The sequence below is a fragment of the Papio anubis genome, chromosome 2 (genome assembly GCF_008728515.1).
Source record: "Papio anubis isolate 15944 chromosome 2, Panubis1.0, whole genome shotgun sequence".
NCBI classification, from domain to species: Eukaryota; Metazoa; Chordata; class Mammalia; order Primates; family Cercopithecidae; genus Papio; species Papio anubis.
The window spans coordinates 86,115,300-86,141,974 of record NC_044977.1 but is presented as its reverse complement, the minus strand read 5'-3'; the positions used below and the strand labels follow the sequence as shown (position 1 = coordinate 86,141,974).

The following is a 26,675-nucleotide window of genomic DNA, read 5'->3' as shown; positions in this document are numbered from 1 at the left end:
AGAATATTTCTCTTAATTGCTGTTTCCAGAACATTTTCATACCTCCAAAACTTTGTGTGAAATGTTCCTATTGGCTTGAATGTTCTTTCAGCACTTCTCTTTCTCCTGTATCCTTCCTGTTCTCCTTCAGAGCTCAGCTTAAATGTCATGTCTTCTGGGAAGCTTCCTTGGCTTCCTGACAGCATTCTTTGTCACTTGTCCCTTCTCATTGAAATAGCTATTTTCCTTGTGTGTCCCTCAACATTCTGTAAACCATCTTACGTTTTTTTCATGGATCACTGTTGGTACCCATCCGACACTTCAGGAAATATTCATCCAATTGCTCTAGCTACAAAGCAGCAAAGATTAATCTGCATTGTTACAGAGTGATAAAAAAAGCTCTATCCCAAGGACAGAGGGAAAGGAATCTCAACACCAGAAGGAATGAAAATGTAAATCTGAACAACTTAATTTCTCCAACGTAACAGTTCTTAAATGGATGATTTCTGACCCTTGGTACAAGACAAGAGTTTGAAATAAGTCTGGGAAACAAATCAATCTCATTTTGCCAGGGTTCCTGGAAACATCTTTTGATGTGCTAAGTGCCCTTAATGAGGGTAGAGATTTTTCATTTTAATCCGTGATTGATTGAGTTTGAAATCTGTGACTGTGGAGAGGACTTAGATCTCCTCTGTCTTCACTTCTGTAGACTGTCAGCACGTCAAGTTCAAGCCCTGCTGTGTAACACGCTGCTGGGATAGCATTAGTCCCAGGTACACACTGATGGACAAATGGTGTAACTCTTTCTCCATCAAACTCTTGCCCTTAAAGCAAAAGCCACTGAATCTAGGGTAACAGTTTAACCATGCCGCTCTGGGTATGGTTGTGATAGTAATTACTACTATTTCTTGACTGCTGTGGCCATTTTTCTACACATTGAACTCTTGTTGATTCAAAGGAAGAGTCATGTGATCTCTAACTCTGGTATTAATGACAATTCAATAACTAACTACAAGATAACCCTTTGTGTAGCCCAAATCCATGTTCATGATTATAGATTGGAGTTCCCCCCATTTGAGCTTAAACCTTAATTGAGAAAGAATTATGTATTCATTCCAGAAAAAAGGCAGTAAAAAGCCTGGTATGAGTATTCAGTGTGTTGTTGCAAAACATTAAATGAAAACCACTAGATGTATTAAGTGCTCTGAAATCTTTATTAAATTCCAACAGCCCATTATAACAGCATTTTATAACCCAAAGCTTTTTAGCTTTAACATAAGAAATAAAAATAACTTTTTACATTGCGATTCCATATGGTTTTTATATTTCTGTTTTGTTTTGAGGATTTTCATTCATAATTGTCCCTTCCCCCCATTTTAGGGATTTTTATTTGAAATTTTCTTTATTTGTACACAACTTGTTCATTGTGATGAAATCAGGAGTCCAGCAGTTAAGTTACTTTGGTAGTATAGTACCATTTTCCATTACCTTCCCACCTCTCACTGCGTATTTCTTTCTCTCCTTTCTCCACTTGTTAAGCCAAAATGGCCAGGAACAAAAACATAAAATACATGAGGACAAAAGAATCATTTTTTTCTTCTGATCCAGTTTTTACTTAGACATAGTGTCCGGTTTTCCCCTTCTGGCCCATGATGGAAAGTTTGACCTCTACCATGTCTTTAACGCTAGTCCTGATTTAAGTGTTGTGGGGAGGAAAGGGGACACTGTGCATTCTGTAATGTTGTGTGGATATATATAGGGTCATTGTAACAAGAAATAAGATGTGATTTTAAATGAAATGCTTTAATATCCCTGCTATTCCCCTTGGCAGCTTCGCCTTCACCAAAGCTATAAATACTATCCGTGGTCTATGGCTTCTAGCATTGTCTATTTATAAAGATGGCTCTTGTTTGTATTTATTTCACTAAAAGGCATGAGTTATATAGAAATATAAAAAGCCAGTGAAATGTGCATCAACTCATGAATTACGACCTTTTACCTTATAGGTGCTTTGTTCCAAGTCCAGGATGTATATTCCAGTGTAGTGTTATCATTTTTATTGAGTAAGGAAAAGCTTTGGCATTAAACAAGGGACAAAAGATTTGTGGACAATACTGCCGTTTTCTCTTACCTCAAAGCTCAGTTCCGAAGGCTGGAGTCTTCAAAGCCATTTTTGTTTCCAGTGTTCACGTTTAATTAAAAACCACATTCACAATTGTATAATCCCATCTGTGGACCTAAAAAAGGAATTCATATAAAAGAAAATTAACATTATTATTAAAAGTATACTGCCTTTATAACAGGTATAATAGAGTAACAGTTTTCCCCAGGCTCACTGGTAGTTTCTTATATAATAACTAAAATATTAGCAAATTTAATGGATTTTTCTTACCTGCAAATTTGTTTTAAAAACATATTTCATTGGATTTAGATGATTATAATGACATTTGCTAAGGAAAGAGATGTCAATAATAGGCTGTTACTTTCTATTAGCAAGCATCAGAAATTGAAGTTTTATGGTCTTGACTTTGTTAGATGATGAATCAATGTATTTTAATTTTATTAACTGGAGAAACTTGGCCAGGCACAGTGACTCACGGGTGTAATCCCAGCACTTTGGGAGGCCCAGGTGGGCAGATCACCTGAGGTCAGGAGTTCGAGACCAGCCTAGCCAACATGGTGAAATGCCATCTCTGCTAAAAAATACAAAAATTAGCTGGGGGTGATGGCGCGTGCCTGTAATCCCAGCTACTCAGGAGGCTGAGGCAGGAGAATGGTGTGAACCTGGGAGGCGTGAGCTGAGATCACGCCATTGCACTCCAGCCTGGGCAACAGAGTGAGACTCCGAGACTCCGTCTCAAAACCAAAACAAAACAAAACAAAACAAAACAAACAACAGTAGAAACTTCTGTCCCCATGAATCTGTTTTCGTTTTTTTTTTTTTTTTCTGAGATAGGGTCTCGTTCTGTTGCCCAGGCTGGAGTGCAGTAGTGTAGTCTTGGCTCACTGCAGCCTCTGCCTCCTGGGCTCAAGTGATGCTCCCACCTGAGTTTCACCGCTAGCTGGGACTACAGGTGGGTGCCACCATGCCTGGCTAATTTTTGTATTTTTTGTAGAGATGGGGATTTGCCATGTTGCCCTGGCTGATTTTGAAGTCCTGGGCTCATGCGATCCGCCTGCCTCAGCCTCCCAAAGTGCTGGGATTACACCACACCCAGCCTGTCTTAGGTAAATCTATGGAAGATGGTTTCCTACTTAAATAACATTTCTTTTAATTTGTTTAGCTTTGTGAGAGTGCTTTCAGAGGAAAGATTACTGTCCTTTGTTCTTTCCACAAGATACATAGTTCTTGATGTGCCATTTTTCCTGACTGTCTTACACAACAGCTGAGCCTGTTTGGGGAGGGCATCCCCTGAGTTCACCCAGAAAATGTAGGCCTGTCTCCCGTTGGCATCAGAGGGCAGGTTGGGACAACCTGGTGGGTGCTGTGTACAGGGCGTATCCATTCGAAGAGTGCTTTTCTGGGATACCCATTTGCTTCGTAAGAAACAACCATTACGTGTAGCTGCTGGTTGATTATCATTTCTTGAATCATGTTTCCTAAAGCTTTCTAGTGAGAATGATGGAAAAAATATCTTCATGGATCAAGAAAGAAATATGTGGGGTAAATTAAGTTTTAAAAAAGGCATGCAGTGCTTGCTTCAGCAGCACATATACTAAAATGAGAGCAATCCAGAGGAGATTAGCAAGGATGACATGCAAATTCGTGAAGAGTTCCCTATTAGGAAAAAAAAAATAAAAAGGCATGCGGCAAATTTAACTTGAACATGAACATAAAAACTTGCTAGCCGGTCAAATTCTCATGTATTTACTTCACTCAGCACAGAATGCAGTGTTCTGGTTGCTCTTAGTAGTTACTTCAATATTATCAGATGCTTTCCAGTGTTACCATCTTATATTGTTACCTACTTTGTATTGCAGTGTTCATTGTTGAAATATACTTTGTTTTGTTATATAGGAATAGGTTACATAGTTTGCATGACTGTGCAGTATACATATACATACATGTACACACATATGTAAATACAATATATATGAAATACATTTCATGCATACTGTTTTGTGATGATTTCAGCTTGCCTATTATTTTCATCCTGTTCTCTTTTTTGTTGGTCCTACACGACTTTATTATTATTTTTACCTTTCCAATTCTTTACTTTTTTCAGTATTATTTGTCTTGATAATTGTGTAGTTTTACTTTATCTTTTGATCATTTAAACATTTTATCAACTTTTTTTCTCTAGATTCTCAGTGTGTAGACACCATTAAAAATCTACTTTTGTGTGTTGAAATAAATAAATGCTCAAAATGCATGACTTGTTTTGATAATGTAAGTATTCAGACATGCATAATATTTATACACATTCTGTAAAGCTCAATATATAACTGATTTCATGATACATGCATAGAAATTCCAAATCTATTACAAAGATTGAGAGAATATGCTCTCAGAAACACATAGTTTTCCTTCATTTTATCTATCACTGCCTGTCACTCATCTGTCAGGATCCACAATATTTTTGCAGATTGTGCCATGTGATCCCAGAAGGCTGACAAGCTTCATTGACTAGGGTGATTCTAGGAAGACGGTGACCCAATGAACGCGTGGGGCCCACTTACCTGATCTTTGTAGATTGTTCCTCTTCTTACTTTTCTGTTTCTCATCCCTTCCATCTTATGTCTTTTTTTCTGTAAAGAATTTTATGTCTTAAAGTGACAGTATTTTAGGTAGGAATACATAAGTTTTGTTTTTTGTTTTTGAGACAGAGTCTCACTCTGTCGCCCAGGCTGGAGTGCAGTGGTGTGATCTCGGCTCACTGCAGCCTCTGCCTCCTGGGTTCAAGTGATTCTCCTGCCTCAGCCTTCTGAGTAGCTGAGACTACAGGCATGTGCCACCACGCCTGGCTAATTTTTATGTGTTTTGTAGAGATGGGTTTTTGCCATGTCGTCCAGGCTTGTCTCTAATTCCTGACCTCAGGTGATCTGCCCACCTGTGCCTCCCAAGGTGCTGGGATTACCGGTACGAACCCCACCATGCCTGGCACATAGATTTTACAAAGTTAAATAAGAGTTGAGAAACCTTGGAGGTTTAATCAAGCGTCAGGAGTGAGGTGAGGAATGGGATGAATGTTATTTTTATTTTATTTATTTATTATTTATTTTTTATTATTATTTATTTTGAGAACCAGTGGTTCTCAAACTTTAGTGACATCAGAACTACCTGCAGGGCTTGTTAGACCAGATTGCTGGTCCCCACCTCCAGAACTTTTGCTTCGGTTCTGAATCAGAAAAACCCAGAAAAAAAATGGGATGGGCATTTCTACAAGTTCCCAGGTGAAACTGATCCTGCCAATGTGGGACAGCACTTTGAGAAGCACTGCTCTGGGGTCACCACTTTTTGTATTTTCAGGTGAGGAAACTGAGTCTCAGAGGAAGGGTCCTGCTCCAGATTTCACACCTGTAGTGAGTTAGCATCCAGAAGAGAATGAGGACCAGGTCTCCTGGCTCTAGCTTCTGGTGTTCTCTGGGGATTGTTCTTTGACCAGTAAAGGAAAAGCCCTTCCTGACCTTCTGATCAACTGAAGATAGTGTGGGAAATCACATTTCCACCCTTCCCAAATTCCTGTCTGTGGGCAGCGCTGTCTCTCGCTCGCCTGTCTCTTCCTTTGTGTGTCCTGTGGAGAAAGTGGGCTTTGGTGCTCTATACTGCTGCTTAAAGTTACCTGAATATATTTCAGCCTCTTCACTTCCGTATCCAATTTAATAATTATTCATGGGACATTTGTCTGTCAATTTGTGACCATTTAGAGATTAATATTAATGCCATCGTTTTTCACACGTGGCCTATTAAACTCAGGCCTACATTATGTCAAGAGAAAGCAAGTTAGAGACAGCATAGGATACAAGAGTGACCATGGGAAGATAGAAATGGTCAAATTTTTGCTTGGATCTAAGATTTTCCTTTTACTTTGTTGTAATTTCAGTGAAATATTATTTCACCACATGAGTTTTGTGCAATATCCACTAGCCTGTATTTTCAAGGTGGGAAATATCTTCTTGTTGGCAAATTCAAATTAAAGTAAAAATGATTTTGATTGTTGAGTAATTATCTAAATGAAGGCATCATGAAATGGGTTTCATAAGACTATTAATGTGTTGAACTTCGCTGGCTGAGAAGAATAACAAGAATTGTGTTCTTGTGGGTGCTGAGTATTCGTTTAATTTAAGTGATTGCTTTTTTGAGTTGCAGATTGTCACAGTGGCATTGATGGACCATAAAATGCACATAACTGTCACCTGATAATTACATATTAGAACTGGGTACAGAAAGAATTGACCTTGAACGTTTGAGGGAATTAAAATAAGTACTCTTTTCCAAATGTTGGGGAAGAAAGCTAGCCCACTTAAAGTTAGACTCAATTCAAGGCAATAAATCTTGACTAAGGGCCTTCTGTACCTAAGAATGCACTATTCTAGGTGGGTTTTGGATCTGCATTGGGCCTTAAGGGCCAGTATCTGAATTGTTATGTAAATGGATGCAGAATACGTGTGCATTTATAAATGTGTACATAACAATAAATATTTATTGGAAGAATTATTGATTGAATGATGAAGGCAGAAACCGAATGTTGACACTGATGTGATTATTTTCAGTTTCATGGGAGCAAAGGCATCAGGTCACAATGTATGAACCATGATATAATCTGTCACTTTTGGTCAATGGAGAGATGGGGTTCAGGCCACAATTCTGATCCTTAATGCTGTCTTCTGTTTTTTGTTTTTTTTTTTTGTTTTTTTGTTTTTTTTTTTTTAGCGTCTGGTGGAGGCTGCAGAAGAAGCACACCTGAAACATGAATTTGATGCAGACTTACAGGTAACTGATTATAGTTTGAGTTCAATTGTTTTGTGTGTTTCATGCGAAAGGAGAAGTACCAGGTATACCAGGGACACTGATTTTTCAGTGATTGGGAGGGAAAGGCTTTTGTGAGGATGGTGTAGAGTTCAGTAAATGTGCCTATCTTTGACAGGATTCTTAAGCAATTGTCAACCACTTTCTAACAATGACAATTATAATGGGTGATGCCAAACACTCACATGTGTGTGATCAGATTTCAATAAACTGTTCCCCAATTTAGGGGGAGTTAACTTGGTCAACTGACAATAATCACCAGATCTCTCAATGGTAAATTGATAAGATAGCAGAATATATCCAAACCCCACTTGGCTGGCTGCATTTTGGAATGCAAGTGACTGAAAGCAATACTGTGATGGATCTATCCTTGAATTGATTGGTAATAAAATTTAGAAATTAAATCATTCACTGATGTGAGATTCAAACATCCATCTCATTAATTTCTTGCAGTAGATCTTGCACCTGATCATGACATAACTATGTCTGATTGAGAAGGATTTTGATGTTGATGTGTATAGAAAACATAGTAAAGGGCAACAAGTGAATTAAATAATACTTGGAGGTTCCAGCTGGGTGTGGTGGCTCACGCTTGTAATCCCACCACTTTGGGAGGCTGAGGCAGGTGGATTGCTTGAGGCCAGGAGTTTGAGACCAGCCTGGCCAACATGGTGAAATGCCATCTCTACTAAAAATACAAAAATTAGCTGGGCATGGTGGTGGACGCCTGTAATCCCAGCTACTTGGGAGACTGAGGCAGGAGAATTGCTTGAACCTGGGCAGCAGACGTTGCAGTGAGCTGAGATGGAGCCACTGCACTCCAACCTGGGTGACAGAGTGAGAGTCTGTCTCCAATAAATAAAGAAACAAATAAATAAGTAAGTAAGTAAAACTTGGAGATTCCTTTGGGTCTCCCTGAATGAACTTTTATCTAAATTGGCACTTTGAGTTTTGTGACCTTTCCTCACCACTAGGAAAACAGAAGGAGCAAATCTTAAAGTTTGAACTTTGCTAGACGTATTTCTTTTAATGGCATGTGGTCACAGTTAGGAAATAGTGTTTACTTTCCTATGTTTCCATTTATATGGGAAATATAAAGGCAGACATAAATCATTAAGCACAAAAGAGATGGCAATACCAAAGCCGGCCGCCGGCTGCATGTCTCTCTTGAAGATGTGTCCTTATCATCACCCTCATCTGTGTCTTTTGCTTTGTGAATAAAACAATGCATATTCGAGTGAGGTGATCAAGGGAAAGTTTAATTAAGGAAATATTTTCAAAGGTGTAGTCGGGGTTAAGTGAAACCAACATACAATGGTGTTCAAATAAACCAACAGGCAGTGGTGGCATACCCCAGAGCTAGCCGTACTTCTGGCCTGACGAGAGGAAAACTGGGGTTTCCAGAACTCAGGGAAGATGGCTACATGGAAAAATGATTTGATAGAGGAGTATGGCCACCCATGGTGAGCTGGAAAGGGTGAAATTTGGGATAATGATACCCCAGTACTCTCTTGCTTTCTTATTTCTTGCCAGTACTCACTGTTGGCTGAATCCAGCTGTTGGTATGGTTGATGTAGTTCAGTTCAGAGATTGAGCTGGGTGAGGAAGGTTGAAGATGGTTCTGGAGGGGCAAACAAAAAACATCAAGTCCATCATCCACAGTCTTTTTAGGCATAATACCCAGCATTTGAAACAAATAGAGCCAGAGGTATAGCTAAGCATAAGAGGGAAATGAGGAGAAGCTCTGGGGATGGTTGGAACCATTGGGAGAGGAGTGGGCAGCTGGCCCAGCTCTTTGAGCAGAGCTGCTGAGAAGGGACAGAAGATAGTGAGAAGAACCTTGAATATAGCAAGAAGTACCTCACCTTCCTAAAGCCATACTCACTTCTCACACGATTGCTCCACAAAGATCTAGGGGCCATTTACTGGCCACATTTGTCTTCATTGAGCCTGATTTTCAGAGAGTTTAGACTTGTAGAGTGGGCCAGAAGGGATTTAATGGCAGCATCAGAAAGCACTTTGGCAGGTATGAAGATTATAAGGACCTCTTGAGTGCATTGCCCCGAGAAACTGTCTCACTTTTCTCAGAAGTTCCTGAAGGCTTTTCAGGAATATTCTGATTTTAAGTGACAGAAACTCAACTCATATCAACTTAGCGTGTAATAATGAATAAAATAAGAATCCATGAGTCTACCTGATAATAAATAAACAGATAGATAGATTAAAAACTAGACAAATGGGCCAGGCTGGTGGCTTCCACCTGTAATCCCAGCACTTTGGTAGGCCAAGGCGGGCAGATCAGGACTTTGAGACCAGCCTGGCCAACATGGTGAAACCCTGTCTCTGCTAAAAATACAAAAATTAGCCAGGCATGGTGGCAGGTGCCTGTAATCCCAGCTACTCAGGAGGCTGAGACAGGAGAATTGCTTGAAGCCGGGAGGTGGATGTTGGAGTGAGCCGAGATCACGCCAGTGCACTCCAGCCTGGGCTACAGAGAGCGAAACTCCATCTTAAGAAAAAAATAGACAAATGAGGAGGAACGTCTTAGAAGGCAACTAATGCATATAGAAGAAATGATTGAGTTAGAAAATTATGGTAATTAACTGAGGCAAGAATCTTAAGTGGATGCTAAAACTAGTTGGCAAAATTTTGGTGAAGAACAGGACACTTCGGTCTCAAACTATTTGCCCACAAGTTACTCATCAATTACAAAGGGAAAAATAGCAATTTTATTGTGGAGAAACCTGATAGACACCACCTTAAATAAGTAATCGAAATTAATGTCACCAATAATGAGACAAAGTGACATCAAGTGCCTCCAGATGTGATGACCCAGAAAAATATAACACACTTATGTACAATTCTTGCCCCAAATGTATAGCCTGACTGTAATCATGATGAAACATCAGACAAATCTAGATGGAGGAACATTCTACAAAGTAACTGGCTGGACTCATCTTCAAAAATGCCAAGATCAAGAAGGAGAAAGAAATGTTGAGGATTTGCTCCTAATTCAAAGAGGACACATAACTACTACATGTAATGTGTGATCCTGAACTAGAAAACAAAGTTTTAACATGGAGGGTTCATTAGAAAACAATGATGTATTAATGTTGGATTGTTGGATTTTCATCCCTGTACTGTGATTATGTTAAGGAATGTCCTCATTCTTTGATTTTTTTTCTGGCTTCATTGGTTCAACAGGAAGGAGTGAGGGTGTAGGAGAGAGTGAGAAACATTCGAAGTGATGACTGTTTTGTAAAATCTGTTATTTATGGCTCATGTGGTCAGTTTCACTGAGAGATAAGGGTTGGTGGGATGGGCCATGGGAAGGGATGATGTGGTTGACTTTTGGGGATTACTTATCCTTCAGTCGATGAAAAATGTTTTGTAGTTTTAGTTCAGCTAACACAGAGACATTCTTTTTTTGTCCATCTGAAGCTATTGTTATTTTCCAAGAGTGTTCTGATTTCCTGTTACGGCAGTTTTACAGTAAAATTCTGGTGTAGCACAAGTGATTCCCTCTGTCAAAGGGGGTGCTGTGATTGTGAAGGCAGCATTGGCATCTCTCTTGAAAAAATGAGGCACCAAGAAAATAAGTCTCTAGTTTTTGTTCTCTTGGGAACAAGGAAAGGGAGCTAAAGTTTTCCTCCCCAGTCACCTGTTCTGTACATGTACAACAAAAGCATCCGAGGGTACCATTGTGGTCTGAACAGAAGAGTAGATGTTGAAATCCTCTGTTGATATGACAGTGCCATTCACACTGGTGCTCCGACCTCAGTGAACTCTTCTATGGGTCAAAGTAAACCACATGCACTTTGGTGGAGACCTGTGAAAGACAGACCTTTGATAAAGTAGATGTGCATGGAAGAATTTGTCTTGGCTTAGATGAAGGTTTTGAAGCTACTGAAGCTTCTCTGCTATTAAGTGCACATCTGTTAACAGCGTGGGTGTCAGCCCCGTTGCCATTACTGAGGTAGCAGGTCTGTGTACTGGCTCTGAATTTATTACTATCATGGTCCATTAGAGCTGATCAATTGTTAATCAGGGTTCTGCTGACCTCTCAGTAACCCCTGGCAGATGATTGTTTTTATCAAAAAAATCTCAGACTGCCATCTGCTCACTGTGAAATAACGCTGAGAAGGAACCTACCCTGTTAGCTCAGGAGGAGTACGAGCTGGAAGTCTGTTTTCATACAGGAAGAAAAAAAGAGATTTTGCAAAATTTCCTAACCTGTGTAGTTTTAACTCACATTTTTCTTAGCTTCCTTCTTCCCAAAACAGAAAAGAGATGAGGGATCTGCCCCTTCTCTCACTTTAGACTAGAGACGTTGCATCATTGCAACATTCATGTGCTTCAAAGTGAAGAATTTGCTTTTCATTGGTAAAATAATCAGAAGTTACAAAAAGTTATACCTCCTTTATTATCACGATTTTATTTTCCATTTAAATTTCCCCTTGCAGTCTCTTCAGAGGTTTAACTTTTCCCCCATGACCTTATGGCTTTGACATCTACAGCCCCGTCTGTAAAGTCCTTAATACGGCATTAGATTGTTAGTTCTTAACAAAAACTGTATTGGGGCAGAGGCAAAATGTAGCTTCTGAAGGATAGGATGTGTGAACAAATCAAAATGCAGACTCCTCCATAGAAAACAGATGTGCTTGGCCTTCATTGGCGGGGTAGCTTGCTTGCTTGCTTTTTTTTTTTTTTTTTGAGACAGAGTCTTAATCTGTCACCCAGACTGGACTGGAGTGCAGTGGTGCGATCTCAGCTCACTACAACCTCCACCTCCCAGCTTCAGGTGATTCTCGTGCCTCAGCCTCCTGAGTAGCTGGAATTACAGGTGTGCACCATGACACCCAGCTACTTCTTGTATTTTTTGTGGATACAGGGTTTCACCATGTTGGCCAGGCTGGTCTCGAACTCCTGGGCTCAAGTGACCTGCCTGCCTTGGCCTCACAAAGTGCTGGGATTACAGGTATGAGCCACCGTGCCCAGCCTGGCAGGCTAACTTTCTTGTGGACACTGGTGCCAGTTCTGCTGTCTGGTCCCTCTTTCTGGTGGCCTGTGGGTTCTAGATTGGCCTTCTGTTGGTGTAGTTCTTTATTCTCTGATATCTTCATTGGGTCAATTTTCAGTCATAATTGATAACAGAGGCCTTGTTATAACAGCATCTCTCTCCTTTTTTACTTTATGCTGTGAATTAACATAGGCTTTTATTGAAAGATTGGTAGTTCCAATGAGAACAGAGTTTAAAAAAATACCTTTTGTCTCAGTTATTACATGTGATTATTTTGGTCTCACCCTTATTATTTTGATGGCAACACCCAATTCCAGGTGGAGGAGCAGGAGACCCTAGCTTTGAATACCCAGCCATTGATGAATTTCCAGAAAATTAAGTCTATATATGTTCTAGTATAATTCAGAATGCCTTCCCCCTCGTACATACTCTTTCTGTTTGAGTTTTTCCACTGGCAGTAAAGAAGAAAAAAAAAGTCCTTTTGACAGTTTACTAAAAACCTGCTTATCTTTGAACCACAAACATATTTTCTTTGAAAGCTGTCTCAAATAAGTGCCAATTGCACAGAGCGGGTGCACAGAGAGAAAAAAATATATGGTTTTGAATTGTGTATCCTGCAGAAGCTTTTTCTATTACAAAGTTTTCTATAATAGTTTCTCTTTGTTGTTTTGTAAGTAATAGGGAAAAAGAAAAGTGTGGTGACATTCAGGGGGATAACAAGTATGGGAAGGGAAAGGAGCTGGCAGCATGCTTCCTCCTGGTCCTCACCAAGCTGGAAGAGCCTACCTTGCAAATGTAGTGGCCTGATTTCAAAGTTGGGGTGGGGGCTTTGGAGTTGAGGTGGTATAAAGACTGCTTGTGGGAAACCTCTGAGATAAGATGACTTCTGATACTTCCTAGAGCAGCTTACTCTACCTCCTTACCTGTTAAAATGGGAGCTTTGTGTTGAAGGAAACCCAGGAAAGGAGAGAAAGGGCAGCTCAGGAGCCCCAGCACTCAATGTAGAACTTCTTTCACCATCCACTAGGAAAAGAAAGCCTTTCTAGGAAAAAGGATTAGCAAGGACAATGAGAGAGTGATGTCAACAAGATGACTGGCTAGAAGCGCTTAATGCTTGTCCTCCGCTGCCCTGCAAAGACAGCCACAACAATGAATAAACTGCTCAATTTTGATGAAAATAACTAAACAGGGCTGAAGTGCATCAAAGGAGTAACAGGCACCCTTTAGACCACAGAAACCTGGATGGACACATAGAGAAGGGAAGTGCCTCGCTTCTGCTACCCCATCCCCAAGGTAGGATCAGTTCAAAACCAAGGAGTTGCTTCTCTCTGTGGGAAAAAAGTGAGCAAGAAGACTCCCGGAAGCACACATCATCGATGTGGACACTTGTAGTGCTCTCTACTGGGGACTCCTGCCGAGAGGCTCAGGTCAGCTGAGGGAGCTGGTTGGTGTCCACCCGGCTGCACTTTCTCCAGAGAAGCAACTGACACTGTGTCCTGTGCCCTGTGACCCATATGGGTACTGCACTGCACCATCTTTGAACCTGAACCACTGCTGGAGTGTGTCTGGCTCTGGTGTAGTTAGCCACAGCACCCTTTCATCCCTGAGGCTTTGTTGCCACCGAACCACCATTACCTGCTGGCTCACCATCCCTAAGCTGAGCTGCTGCTACACCCTACCCCAGGGGCCAAGCTGGTGTGGAGCTGCTCTACCTGCCCCTCCCAGTCACTATTGTGTTTCGCCCCTCAGAGCCTAAGCTGAAGCAGCACCCTGCATCCTGGGGAATCGGTGCCTTGTCTGCCCAGAGCAGTAAGGCTCTCTGTGCCTGAGCTAAAGAGGTACATCAGCTTCTGGGGAAATGGAGCCTTAGCCAGACTGAGCAGCTGCACATCCCTGGGCTGAACTGACATGGTATCCCACATCCCAGGGAAACAGGGTGTTGGTTGAGCTGGGACACCTTGCCCTGCTGGTTGAAGAACTGTAATACCCTGCTTCCCTAGAACTGGACTAGCCTTGCAGGGTATGAGACACCCCTCTTCTTGGGAAGTGTAGTCATCACTGTGCTGTTCCCTGCCTTCCAGGATGCAAGCAGCAGCAAGGCTTTGCCATTTTGGGTACCTTGTTGCTGCTGCATGTGTCCATACAGGGTCTGGGATGCTTCTGTCTCTCACCATATGGCGGTCTAGAGTTACCACTATGAGGTAGGCACCTCATTCACTGGGGCCTGAATTGCCACTGTGGCTGTTGGCACTGGTTCCCAAATTGCAGCTTTACCTTGCTCTCTGGGCTCAAATCGTCAAAGCACCCCTTCTTCCTCAGGGAAAGGCCAGTTCTGTGTTCTGTCCCCCGGGGTCAGAGTCACAACTACAACCCAGCTCCCGGGGCCTGCCTCAGCTGCTTGGTTGTGCCTCAGAATCACAGATCCTGGTGTGTAGGCAATCTGCCTCCAACCCTGCCTTGGAGAATGAACCTTCATCTCAGAACCCAGGTGCCAGAACAAGCTCATGAAACCCTGAACCCAGGACTCCTGCTCCATGGATATTCTGAGAACCTGTACCCTGGAACTCAGTACTGCTGCAGCTGCTTGAGGGCTATGTCAGACCTGACATCAAGAGAGATCTCATCTAAGACTCACTGTTGTATGGAAGGAAAGAACAGAAGGACATCAAAAGCCCTTGTCACCAAGGACCCTGACAACCTTTGCTACCACCACCACTGCCCCAAACTCCTACATCCTAGTCTACTCGGACACCCACAGTCATTGCTGACATTGATCACAGCTGAAGAAGATTCACAGAGGATTTACGACTGCTTCTACTAGGAACTTAGAGTCACCATGCCCTACCCAATTGGCACAGTAAGACCCATCTGCAAGTGAAAATCTTTCCCTGTAAAAGCCACTCTGTAAAGTTTGGAAGAGGTGATTGTTTCACCAGATGTGCAGACATCAATGCAAGGACACAAGAAACATGAAAAAGCAAGGAAACAGGACATTGCCCAATTAACACAATAATTCTCTAGTAACTTACTCCAAGAAAAGAAAATTTATGAATTTTCTAAAAAGGAATTCAAAATAATGATTGTGAGGAAACTCTGTGAGATTTGAGATAAGATAGATAGGCAATTCAGTGAAATCAGAAAAAAATTCATGATCTGAATGATAACCTCAACAGAGATAAATATCATTAAAAAGAACCAAATAAAGGTGAAAGATTTATTCGATCTGAAGAGAAACATGGATGTAGCTGGAAACCATCATTCTCAGTAAACTATCGCAAGAACAGAAAACCAAACACCACATGTTCTCACTCATAGGTGGGAATTAAACAATGAGATCACTTGGACACAGTAAGGGGAACATCACACACCGGGGCCTATTGTGGGGAGCGGGGAGGGGGGAAGGATAGCATTAGGAGATATACCTAATGTAAATGACGAGTTAATGGGTACAGCACACCAACATGGCACATGTATACATATGTAACAAACCTGCATGTTGTGCACATGTACCCTAGAACTTAAGGTATAATAATAAAAAAAATAAATAAAATAGAAGAATGTTACTTAGCATTGTTATTAATAAAGTATTATTCTCTTCTTAATAATTTTCTTATAGACAAACCACACCAATAGAACTAAAGAAGATACGTTCTTTCACCCACATACTTGTTCATTCAATGTACATTTGTTCCAAATAATCTTTAAAAAAAAAGTTCTCACACATCTTTGGATATGTAAAAAGTAGGGAAAGTAATTGAAAAAAAAAAAAAAGAACCAAATAAAAATCTTGGAGTTGAAGAATTCAGTGAATGAAATAAAAACTATAATAGAAAACTTCAATGGCAGACTAGATCAAGCAGAAGAAAATCTCTGAACTTGATGATAGGTCTTTTTAAATTACCTAGTCAGAGGGAAAAAAAAGAAAAATAAACGAAGGAGTGAAGTCTGCAGAACTTATGAAATGCCATCAAGTGAACAAAGATTCATATTAGGAGAGTTGCAGAAGGATAAGGGACAAAGGTAGGAAGAGAAAGCTTATGAAATAATGAAATAATTGCAGAAAACTTCCAGATTCTTGGAAGAGATTTGGACATCCAGATCTGTGAAACTCAAAAGTCCCCAAACAGATTCAACCCAAAGTCATTCTCTCTGAGGTACATTATAATTAAACTATCAAAAGTCAATGACAAAGAGAGAATTTAAAAAGAACAAGAGAAAAGTGTCAAGTTACATATAAGGGAAATCATCATTAGAATGTCAGTGAATTTCTTAAGAGAAACGTTACAAGCCAGGAGAGAATGGGATGAAAATTTTAAACTGCCGAAAGGAAAAAGAACATCAGCCAAGAATACTATACCCATTAAAGCTGTCCTTCAGGAATAAAGGAGAAACAAAAGTCTTTTCTAGGCCAGCAAAAGTTGAGAGAATTTATCACCACTAAACCTACCTAACAAGAAATACTTAAGAGAGTTCTTTGAGTAGAAACAAAAGGTTGTGAATTACTAATATAACAACATATGAAAGTACAAAATTCAGTGGTAAAGGTCAAGTCCATAATACTTCATTATTGATATGATACTCTGTAAATCATGTATATCTTTAAGGGTCAAAAGTCGAAACAGTCAAAAATAATGATAGCTACCATTAATTAAGAAATACTTAATATAAAAAGATGTAAATTGTTACATCAAAAATATAAATTGTTGGGAGAGGGCAAAAGTCAAGAGTTTTTATATGAGAATGAAGTTAAGTTGTTATCAGCATAAAATATCCTATTATAGCTGTATGATGTTTTGCATAAACCTTATGGTAACTACAAAGCAAAACCTATAGCATGTATACCAATGATAAAGAGAAAAGAATAAAAATTTAGCACTACAGAAACTTACCAGATTACAAAGATAGAAAACAAGAGAGGGAGAAGGGAACAAAGGATTTATGAAACAACCAGAATACAATTAATAAAATGGCAATAATAATTCCTTACCTGTCAATAATTATAATGAATATAAATGGATTAAACTATCCAATCAAAAGACATAGACTGGTTAAATTGATTAAAAAAATAAGGTCTAACTATATGCTACCCACAAGAGACCCATTTTAGCCTTAAGGACACACATAGGCTGAAAGTAAAGGAATGGAAGAAGATATTCCATGCAAATGGTAACCAAAAAAAGAGCAGGGGTGGCTATACTTATACTGATAAAATAGATTTTAAGTATGAAACTGTCACAAAAGACAAACAAGGTCACTAATGATAAAGGGCTCAATTAATCAAGAGGACATAACATCTGTAAATATATATGCACCCAATCTGAGAGCACCTAAGACAAATATTAATTGACATTAAGGGAGAAATAGATAGCAATACACTAATAGTAAGGAACTTTAGTATCCCACTTTCACAGATCAAACAGATGAAAATTAATAAGGAAATACTGTAATTGAACTGCACTTGAGAAAAAAATGGACCTAACAAATATATACAGAACTTTCCATCCAATAACAGCAGAATATACATTCTTCTCCAGTGCACATGGAACATTCTCCAGGACAGACCATATGGTAAGCCACAAAATAAGTCTTAACAAACTTAAGAAGATTGGAATCATGTCAAATATTGTTTATGACCACAATTATATGACACTACGAATCAACAACAGGAATATTTTTGGAAAAGTCAATAATATGTGGAAATTAAACAACATGCTCCTGAACAACCCAGTGGGTCAAAGAAGAAATCGAAAGGGAAATTTAACAATATCTTGGCCAGGCACAGTGGCTCACACCTATAATCCCAGCACTTTGGGAGATGGAGGTGGACAGATCACTTGAGGAGTTGGCAACCAGCGTGGGCAATAAGTGAGACTATATCTGCAGAAAATAAAACATATTAGCTGAGCTTGGTGGCGCGCGCCTGTAGTTCCAGCTAATCAGAAGGCTGAGGTGGAAGGGTGGCTTAAGCCTGGGAGGCAGAGGTTTCAGTGAGCCAAGATTGTGCCACTGGACTCCAGCCTGGGTGATAGAGCCAGACCCTATCTCAAACACACACACACACACACACATGCAGACACACACACACACACACAATAAAATAAAATAAATAAATAAAAATATCTTGAGATGAAAGATAGTGAAGACATAACATACCAAAACCTATGATGCAACAAAAGTGGTTCTGGGAGGGAAGTTCAGTCAAGTGAAGACATAACATACCAAAACCTATGATGCAACAAAAGTGGTTCTGGGAGGGAAGTTCATATGATAATAAGAAAGATTTCAAATAAGTAGCCTTCCACCTCAGATAAGTAGCCCAACATTACACCTCAAGGAACTAGAAAAAGAAGAACAAGTTAAACCCAAAGTTAACAGAAGGAAGGAAATAATAAAAATCAGAACAGAAATAAATCAAATGGGGATAGAAAAACCATAGAAAAAATTAACTGAGTTTTTTTTTTTTGAAAACATAAACAAAATTAACAAACTCTTAGACTAAGAAAAAAAGAGAAGACTCAAATATATGAAATCAGAACTGAAAGTGGAGACATTATAACAGAAACCTCAGAAATAAAAAGCTTCATAAGGAGCTATTGTGAACAATTATATGCCAAGAAATTTGATAACCTAGAGGAAATGGATAAATTCTTTGTAAAACCAAGGTTTTGCCAAGGTTGAATCAGGAAGAAATAGAAAGTCCGCACAGAGCAATAACAAAGAGATTGAAGTAGTATTTAAAAACCTCCTAAAAAAAAAAGCCCAGGACCAGATGGCTTTACGGCTGAATTAAACTACATTTTCAAAGAAGAATTACTACCAAAACTTCTTAAACTCATCCAAAAAATAGAGCTGGAGGGAATACTTCCTAACATGTTTTCTGAAGCCAGCATCACCTTGGTACCTAAACCAAAGACACCACAGTAAAGAAAACTACAGGTCAGTATCAGTATCTCTGATGAATATTGATGTAAAAATCATCAATAATATTTTAGCAACTCAAATTCAGCAACAAATCAAGAAGATTATGATCACAATGAAGTGAGCTATATCCCTGGCCATGCAAGACTAGTTTAGCATATGCAAATTAACCAATGTGATACTTGCATTAACATACAAAACCACACGATCATATAAACTGATGCAGAAAAAGCTTTCAGCAAAGTTCAACATCCTTTCTTGATGAAAACTCTTAACGGTTTAGGTATAGATGGAAGGTTTCTCAGCATAATAAAGTTCAGTTATGAAAAACCCACAGCTAGCATCATAATCAATGAGGAGAAACTGAAAGCTTTTCTTTTAAGATCTGCTGTAGGGTAAGAATGCCCACACTTGCCATTTCTATTCAACGTAGTACTGGAAGTATTAGCAAGAGCAATCAGACAAAAAAGAAATAAAAAGCATTCAAGTTGGAACAAAATAAGTAAAATTTTCACTAATTATGGACGACATGATCCTTTATGTAGAAAACCCCAAAGACTCCACCAAAAAGCTGTTAGATCTCAATAAAGTCACAAGATGTAAAATAAAGATACAAAAATCTCTTGTATTTCTATACACAAATAACAACCTAGATGAAAAATTCAAGAAAAAATTTCATTTCTAATAGCATCAAAAATAAAACCAGATGAAATACTTAAGAATAAATTTTACCAAGGAAGTAGAAGACATACACTGAAAACTATAAAACATTGATGAAAGAAATTGAAGAGTACACTGAAAACTATAAAATGTTAATGAAAGAAATTGAAGAGGACACAAATAGATATTTCATGCTCATGAATTGTAAGAATTAATATTGTTAAAATGTCTATACTACCTAAGTCAATATGTATAGATCCAATGCAATCCCTATCAAAATCCCAATGGCAATCTTCACAGAAATGTAAAAAAAAAAAAAAAAACAACCTAAAATTTATGTGGAACCACATTAAACCCTGAATAGCCAAAGTACTACTCAGTAAAAAAACAAAACAAAACAAAAAACAAACAAACAAAAAAACAGTTGGAGGCATCACATTTCCTGATTTAAAATTATATTATGAAGCTATAATAATCAAAACAACATGGTCCTGGAAAAAAGCAGACACATAGACTTGTGGAATAGGATAGAGAGCCCAGAAATAAATCCAAACATAGGTGGTCAACTAGTTTTTGAGAAGGGCAGCAAAAATACACAATGGGGAAAAGAATAGTCTCTTTAATAAATGGTGCTGGGAAAACTGGATTTCCATGTGCAAAAGAATGAAATTGGACCCTTATATACAAAAATCAACTCAAAATGGATAAAAGACCTAAATGTAAAACCTGAAACCATAAAAGTCCTAGAAGAAAATATAGGGGGTAAACTCCTTGACAGTGACCTTGACAGTGATTTCTTGGATGTCACACCAAAAGCTCAGTCTACAAAAGCAAAAATAAATAAATGGGACTACATCAAACTAAAAAGCTTCTGCACAGCAATGGAAACAATTAACAAACATATTGGGAAAAATATTCACAAATCATGCATCTGCTAAGGGTTAATATCCAAAATTTATGAAGAACTCATACAACTCAATAGCAAAAAAACATGTAACCCAATTAGCAATGTGCAAGGGACATTAGTATACATTTCTCCAAAGATGACATAAAAATGGCCCACAAGTACACAGAAAGGGGCTCAGCATCACTAATCATCAGAGAAATACACATTAAAACTACTGCGCAATATCACTTCACACCTGTTAGGATAACTGTTGTCAAAAAGACAAAAAGATAAGTGTTGGTGAGGGTGTGGAGAAAAGGAAACTCCCGTACGCTGTTGGTGGGAATATAGATTGGTGTAGCCGTTATGAAAAACAGTATGGAGGTTAGTAAACAAATTGAAAATAGAACTACTGTATAATCCAGAAATTGCTCTTCTGGATATATACTCAAAGGAAATGAAATCACCACCTCATTAAGATACCTGCAGTCACATGTTCATTGTACCATTTTTCGCAATAGCCAAGATAGAGAAACAACATAGGTGCCTGTCAGTGGACTAATGGATAAAGACACTGTGTGCATATATATATGTATATAGTGTGTATGTGTGTGTATATATATGTACACTATATGTATTTCAGATTGAAGAATACTCCATTGTGTATATACACACACACATTGTACAATGTGTGTACACATATATGCAATGGAATATTATTCAACCTTAAAAAAGGAGGAGGTCTTAACATTTGCTACAACATGGATAAATAGGGAGGAATTATGCTAAGTGAAATAAGCCAGACACAGAAAGAAAAATATTTCATGATCTCATTTATGTGTGGAATATAAAAAAACAAAAAAAGGTTAGATATATATAGAGAATAAAACATTCATTACCATGTTCACGATGGGAGAAAGGAAATGGGAGTTGTAGGTCAAAGAATACAAAGTAGCAAATATGTAGGATGTGCAAGTTGATCTAATGTGCAACATGAGAACTATAGTTAATAATAGTGTATTGTATTCAGGACTTTCACTAAGTGAGTAGACAGATTATAGCTACTTTTGTCACTGGGAAGGGGGATAGGTAACTATGTGAGCTGATGGATATATTAATGTGTTCCACTATAGTAACCATTTTACTGTGTGTATGTGTGTGTGTGTGTGTGTGTGTGTATGTATATATAAAATACTTTAAATATACACAATAACATTTATGTTTTTAAAAAGAAAGGACAATGGAACAGCGAACTGCAGAGCAGAACTATCACCTACCTATACAGCATTTTTCTGCTGGAAAGTAGGGCTTTTGCCTTGGGGAAAACTGTATATTGTAAACAAGAGCAATGGAAGGGTTTAGCAGAACTACTTCCTGAGTGGAGGAAATGACTCTTCTCACTGGGGGTTTTCCTGAGTTCTTACCGAGCTCCAATCTGTCAGTCTCCACTTTGAGCAAGGTGTTGAGCTCCTAGCTGCGGGGCGATGGGAAAATGCAAGGAAAATCCAGGCCCAGAACTGGAATTGGTGTTTTTCACAGAGATAGGGAATTGGCTTTTGTGCAGTACACAAAATAGGGGTCACATCTGTAGGAGAAATAAATGAAAAGAGAAGGAACTTTCACATTTTTATGTTAAAATAACCACCCCCACAATCATCTAACTGATGAAAGCATGCCTATTGCTTTTGTTTTTTAATGCGTATCAGCTTGGCAGGTGGTCACAGTGTCTTCTTCATCTTAAGATCTTAGATTAGATGTTTCTTAGACTTGCCACATGTCATTTATTCGTAAGACTAATGTATGAATAGTTTCCAAGGAATCTTTAAGCGTGATGATTTAAAAATCAAAGCTACTTCTCAGTTGTTACACACACACATCTGATCCAAACACACACTATCATTTCATTTGAGTAGGCGTTATAACTTGTTAATAAGGCCAGTGTTATGACTTTGAGCTTTGTGTTAACCAGTTATTTGGTGGTCACATGTTATGCTCATGACCTTGACTATTGGTCAAATGAGAGTGGAAGAAGGGGCAGTGGGTGGAACCTCAGCTTGATCCAATAGGGAGAGCCTTGGCCTGGAGGTTAAGAAATTTAGGATCTAGTAGTTTCAATCCCAGCTGGACCATTTACATGCTCAAGGATCTGCTGCTGTGGCTTCTTTTCTCATCCGTAAAAGGATGCACTTATAATATCTAGGTGATTTCTTAAGATCTCATCCATCCCTCACATACTACAATTCATTCAGCCAATAGTTATTAATGGCCTCCTGTGTATCAGGCACTGTACTATGAATATAGCCCTGAGCTGGACAGAGAGATGCTGTCTTTCTTTTCCTAGAACTTACCGTCTAATGAGAGAGACAGATATTAAAGACATGATGATGTAAGTAATCATTTAAATAATTTAAATCAAATTTCAATTGTGATAAGTGACATGAAAGAGAAGTACAGGGTATTTTCACAGTGCATGACAAGGAGACCTCACCTGGTTTGGGAGTTCAGGGTACCTTGGAGAAAATCCCCAAAGGGCAAGTCTGGATTGAGTGGAACTTCTGAGAGCTCCACTCAATATCTCCAAGCACAGAGAACACATAATATCTTAATTTTCCACAAATGCAAAATTAAAATTGCCTAACAGACCAGGCAAAACCAAAATGGAGTCAGCCATGCTAAATGCCACATAATCAAACGGAAACTTTAAGGAATCAGACAGATACCCTGAAAGACTAGTTTTTTCCCTGAAAACAGAACATTCCAGTCTACCTGAGTTAGCAAAAATAGGAAGACCCCTCTGCTTTAACTTTTACCGAAAATGTAACCTGTAGTAACCTGATGTTAACCAGTTGCCTTTTTTTTCTATTGTTCTGTCTCCTTTTTCTCATCTTACAAAATTTATTGTTCTTCCATTGCCCAGTGAGAGCTCTCATGCTATTTTGTAGAGTGGAGACTAGCCTGATCCATGAATTATTAATAAATGCCAAGTCAATCTATAACCAAATTTGTTGTAATTTTGTCTTTTGACAACTCTAATTACACTTTATTTTTGCTTCTTTAATGATGCTTATTGCTTCCTATCTTGTTAATTTTATTCACCTAAGTGTCCGTTTGTTGCTTAATTTAACATTTATTCAGAACTAAGTCCAGTTATAGGTTATGGGACTCCCACAAACTGAGAGGGGACCCTGCCTCTCCAGGAAAGTTCTGTCTATTAGATAGGCATGTAAGCAAATGGCTGTAATATAACATGAACAGGAGCTAACCAATTAAAAGCATCATGTGAGCTACATGAGGGTAGGACTGATTGTTCCGCAACCTTTATTCATTTATGTATTCTTTCAATAAATACAGATATGCTTCATTTTATTGTGCTTCGCTCTATTGCCCATCACAGATGCTGTGTTTTTACAAGTTAAAGCTTTATGGCAACCCTGAGTTGAACAAGTTTACTGGTGCCATTTTTTCGAACAGCACATGCTCTCATCATGTCTTTGTGCCACACTTTGGTAATTCTCACAATATTTCCAACTTTTTCGCTATTGCTATATGTGTTATGGTGGCCTGTGACCAGTGATCTTTGGATGTTCCTATTGTAATTATTTTGGGGCATCATGAACCACACCCATATAAGATGGCAAACTTAATTGATAAATATTGCATGTGTTGGACTGTCCCACCAACCAGTCATTCCCTCATCTCTCTCCCTCTCTTCAGACCTATTTCCTGAGACACAAGAACATTGAAATTAGGCCAATTAATTAGGCCTACAGTGGCCTCTAAGTGTTCAAGTGAAAGGGAGAGTCACATGTCTCTCACTTTTAATCAAAAGCTAGAAGTGATCAAGCTTAGTGAATGATTAAGCTTAGGAGGAAGACCCGTTGAAAGCAGAGATGAGCCAAAAGCTAGGCCTCTTGCACCAAGCAGTTAGCTAAGTTGTGAATGCAAAGGAAAAGTCTTGAAGGAAATTACAAGTGCTCCTGCAGTGAACACAGCCTTATTGCTGATATGGAGAAATTTTAGTGGTCTACATAGATCAGACCTGTCACAATACTTCCTTAAGCCAAAGCCTAATTTGGAGCAAGGCCATTACTCTTTTCAGTTCTGTGAAGGCTGAGAGAAGTGAGAAAGCTACTGAAGAAAAGCTTGAAGCTAGCAGAGTTGGTTCATGAGGTTTAAGGAAGGAAGCCATCTCTATAACATAAAAGTGCAAGGTGAAGCAGCAAGTGCTGATGTAGAAAGTATAGCAAGTTATTCAGAAGGTTTAAGATCTAAGATAATTGATGAAGGTGGCTATAGAAAACATGTAAGGCTGGTGCAACAGCCTTATATTTGAAGAAGATACTATCTAGGACTCTCCTAGTTAAAGAGGATAAGTCGGCTGGGCGTGGTGGCTCATACCTGTAATCCTAGCACTTTGGGAGGCCAAGGCAGATAGATCAAAAGGTCAGGAGTTTGAGACCAGCCTGGCCAACATGGTGAAACCCTATCTCTATAAAAATACAAAAAAAAAAAAAAAAAAAGCCAGACGTGGTGGCTTGCACCTGTAATCCCAGTTACTCAGGAGGCTGAGGCAGGAGAATTGCTTGAAACTGGGAGGCAGAGGTTGCGGTGAGCCGAGATCGCACCACTGTACTCCAGCCTGGGCAACAGAGCAAGACTCTGTCTCAGGAAAAAGAAAAAAAAAAGAGAGAGGAGAAGTCAGTGCCTGGCTTCAGAGCTTCAAAGGTCGGGCTGACTCTCTTATTAGGGGCTAATGCAACTGGTGACCTTAAGTTGAAGCCAATGCTTACTTACCATTCTTAAGTTCTTAAGAACCCTAGGGCCCTTAAGAACTATGCTAAATCTACTCTACCTGTGCTCTGTAAATGGAACAACAAAGCCTGGATGACTGCACATCTGTTTGCCGCATGGTTTACCGAATATTTTAAGCCTACTGTTGAGACACACTGCTCAGAAAAAGGATTCCTTTCAAAATGTTGCATCTCATTAACAATGCACACCTAAGTGCTTTGTTGGAGATGTACAAGGAGATTAATGTTGTTTTCATGCCTGGTAACGCAACATCCATTCTGCAGTCCATGGATCAGGGAATAATTTCAACTTTCAAGTCTTATTATTTAAGAAATGCAGTTAGTAAGGCTGTAGCCACCATAAATAGTGATCCCTCTGGTCTGGGCAAAGTAAATTGAAAACCTTTTGGAAAGGATTCACCACTCTAGATGCCACTAAGAATACTTCTGATTCATGAAAGGGAGTAAAAATATCAGCATTAACAAGAATTTGTCAGAGTTCTAAGCCTCATGGATGTCTTTGAGGGGTTCAAGACTTTGGTGAAGGAAGTTACAGTAGATGTGGTAGAAATAGCAAGAGGACTAGGATTAGAAATGGAACCTGAACATGTGATTGATTTGCTGCAATCTCATGATAAAACTTTAATGAATGAGAAGTTGATCCTTATGGATGAACAAAGTGGCTTATTGAGGTGGAAACTACTCCCAGTGAAGATGCTGTAAACATTGTTGAAATGACAAGGAGGAATTTAGAATGTTTCACAAAGGTTCTAAAGGATAAGGCAGCAGCAGTGTTTAAAAGGATTGACTCCAGTTTTCAAAGTTCTACTGTGGGTAAAGTGCTATCAAACAACATTGCATGCTCCTGAGAAATCTTTTGTGAAAGGAGGAGTGAATTGATGAAGCAAACTTCATTGTTGTCTTATTTGAAGATATTGCCACAGTCACTCCAACCTTTAGCAACCATCACCCTGATCAGTCATCAACCATCAACATGGAGGCAAGACCCTCCACCAGCAGAAAGATTATAATTCACTAAAGACTCAGATGATCTTTAGCATTTTGTATCAATAAAGTATTTTAAAATTAAGGTATGCACATTTTTTAGACATAATGCTATTGCACACTGAATAGACTATGGTATAGTATAAACATAACTTTTATGTGTACTGAGAAACAAAAAAATTCATATGATTTGCTTTATTGCAATATTTGCTTTATCGTGGTATTTTGGAACTACACCTGCAATATCTCTGAGGTATGCCCATATTCACTGAATACCTGTTACAATCCAGACATTGTGCTAAACAAAGGCAATAGAAAGATCCAAGTGAAACAAAAAACAGAAAAGAGCCAGGATATCACCTGTTTGATGTACAGTTACACAAACTGCTGCTTAGCTACAGTTGTGATGAGTGTTGCTTTTTATTTTATTTTGTAAAATTTGCATAC

General features: G+C 38.9%; 1 protein-coding gene across 4 annotated transcripts in view; it reads left to right on the top strand.

Moving 5' to 3' along the window:
* Window positions 1-26,675, top strand: part of CACNA2D3 (calcium voltage-gated channel auxiliary subunit alpha2delta 3) — a 928,576-nt gene that overhangs the window by 257,185 nt on the left and 644,716 nt on the right. For all 4 annotated transcript variants that reach the window (XR_643716.2, XR_643717.2, XM_003894282.2 and 1 more), the window contains exon 4: window positions 6,854-6,913. Coding sequence is in view for 2 of the 4 variants with exons in the window: in XM_003894282.2 (XP_003894331.1) it covers window positions 6,854-6,913 (60 nt within the window). In the remaining 2 variants the exon portion in view is untranslated. The remainder of the gene's footprint in view (window positions 1-6,853; window positions 6,914-26,675) is intronic.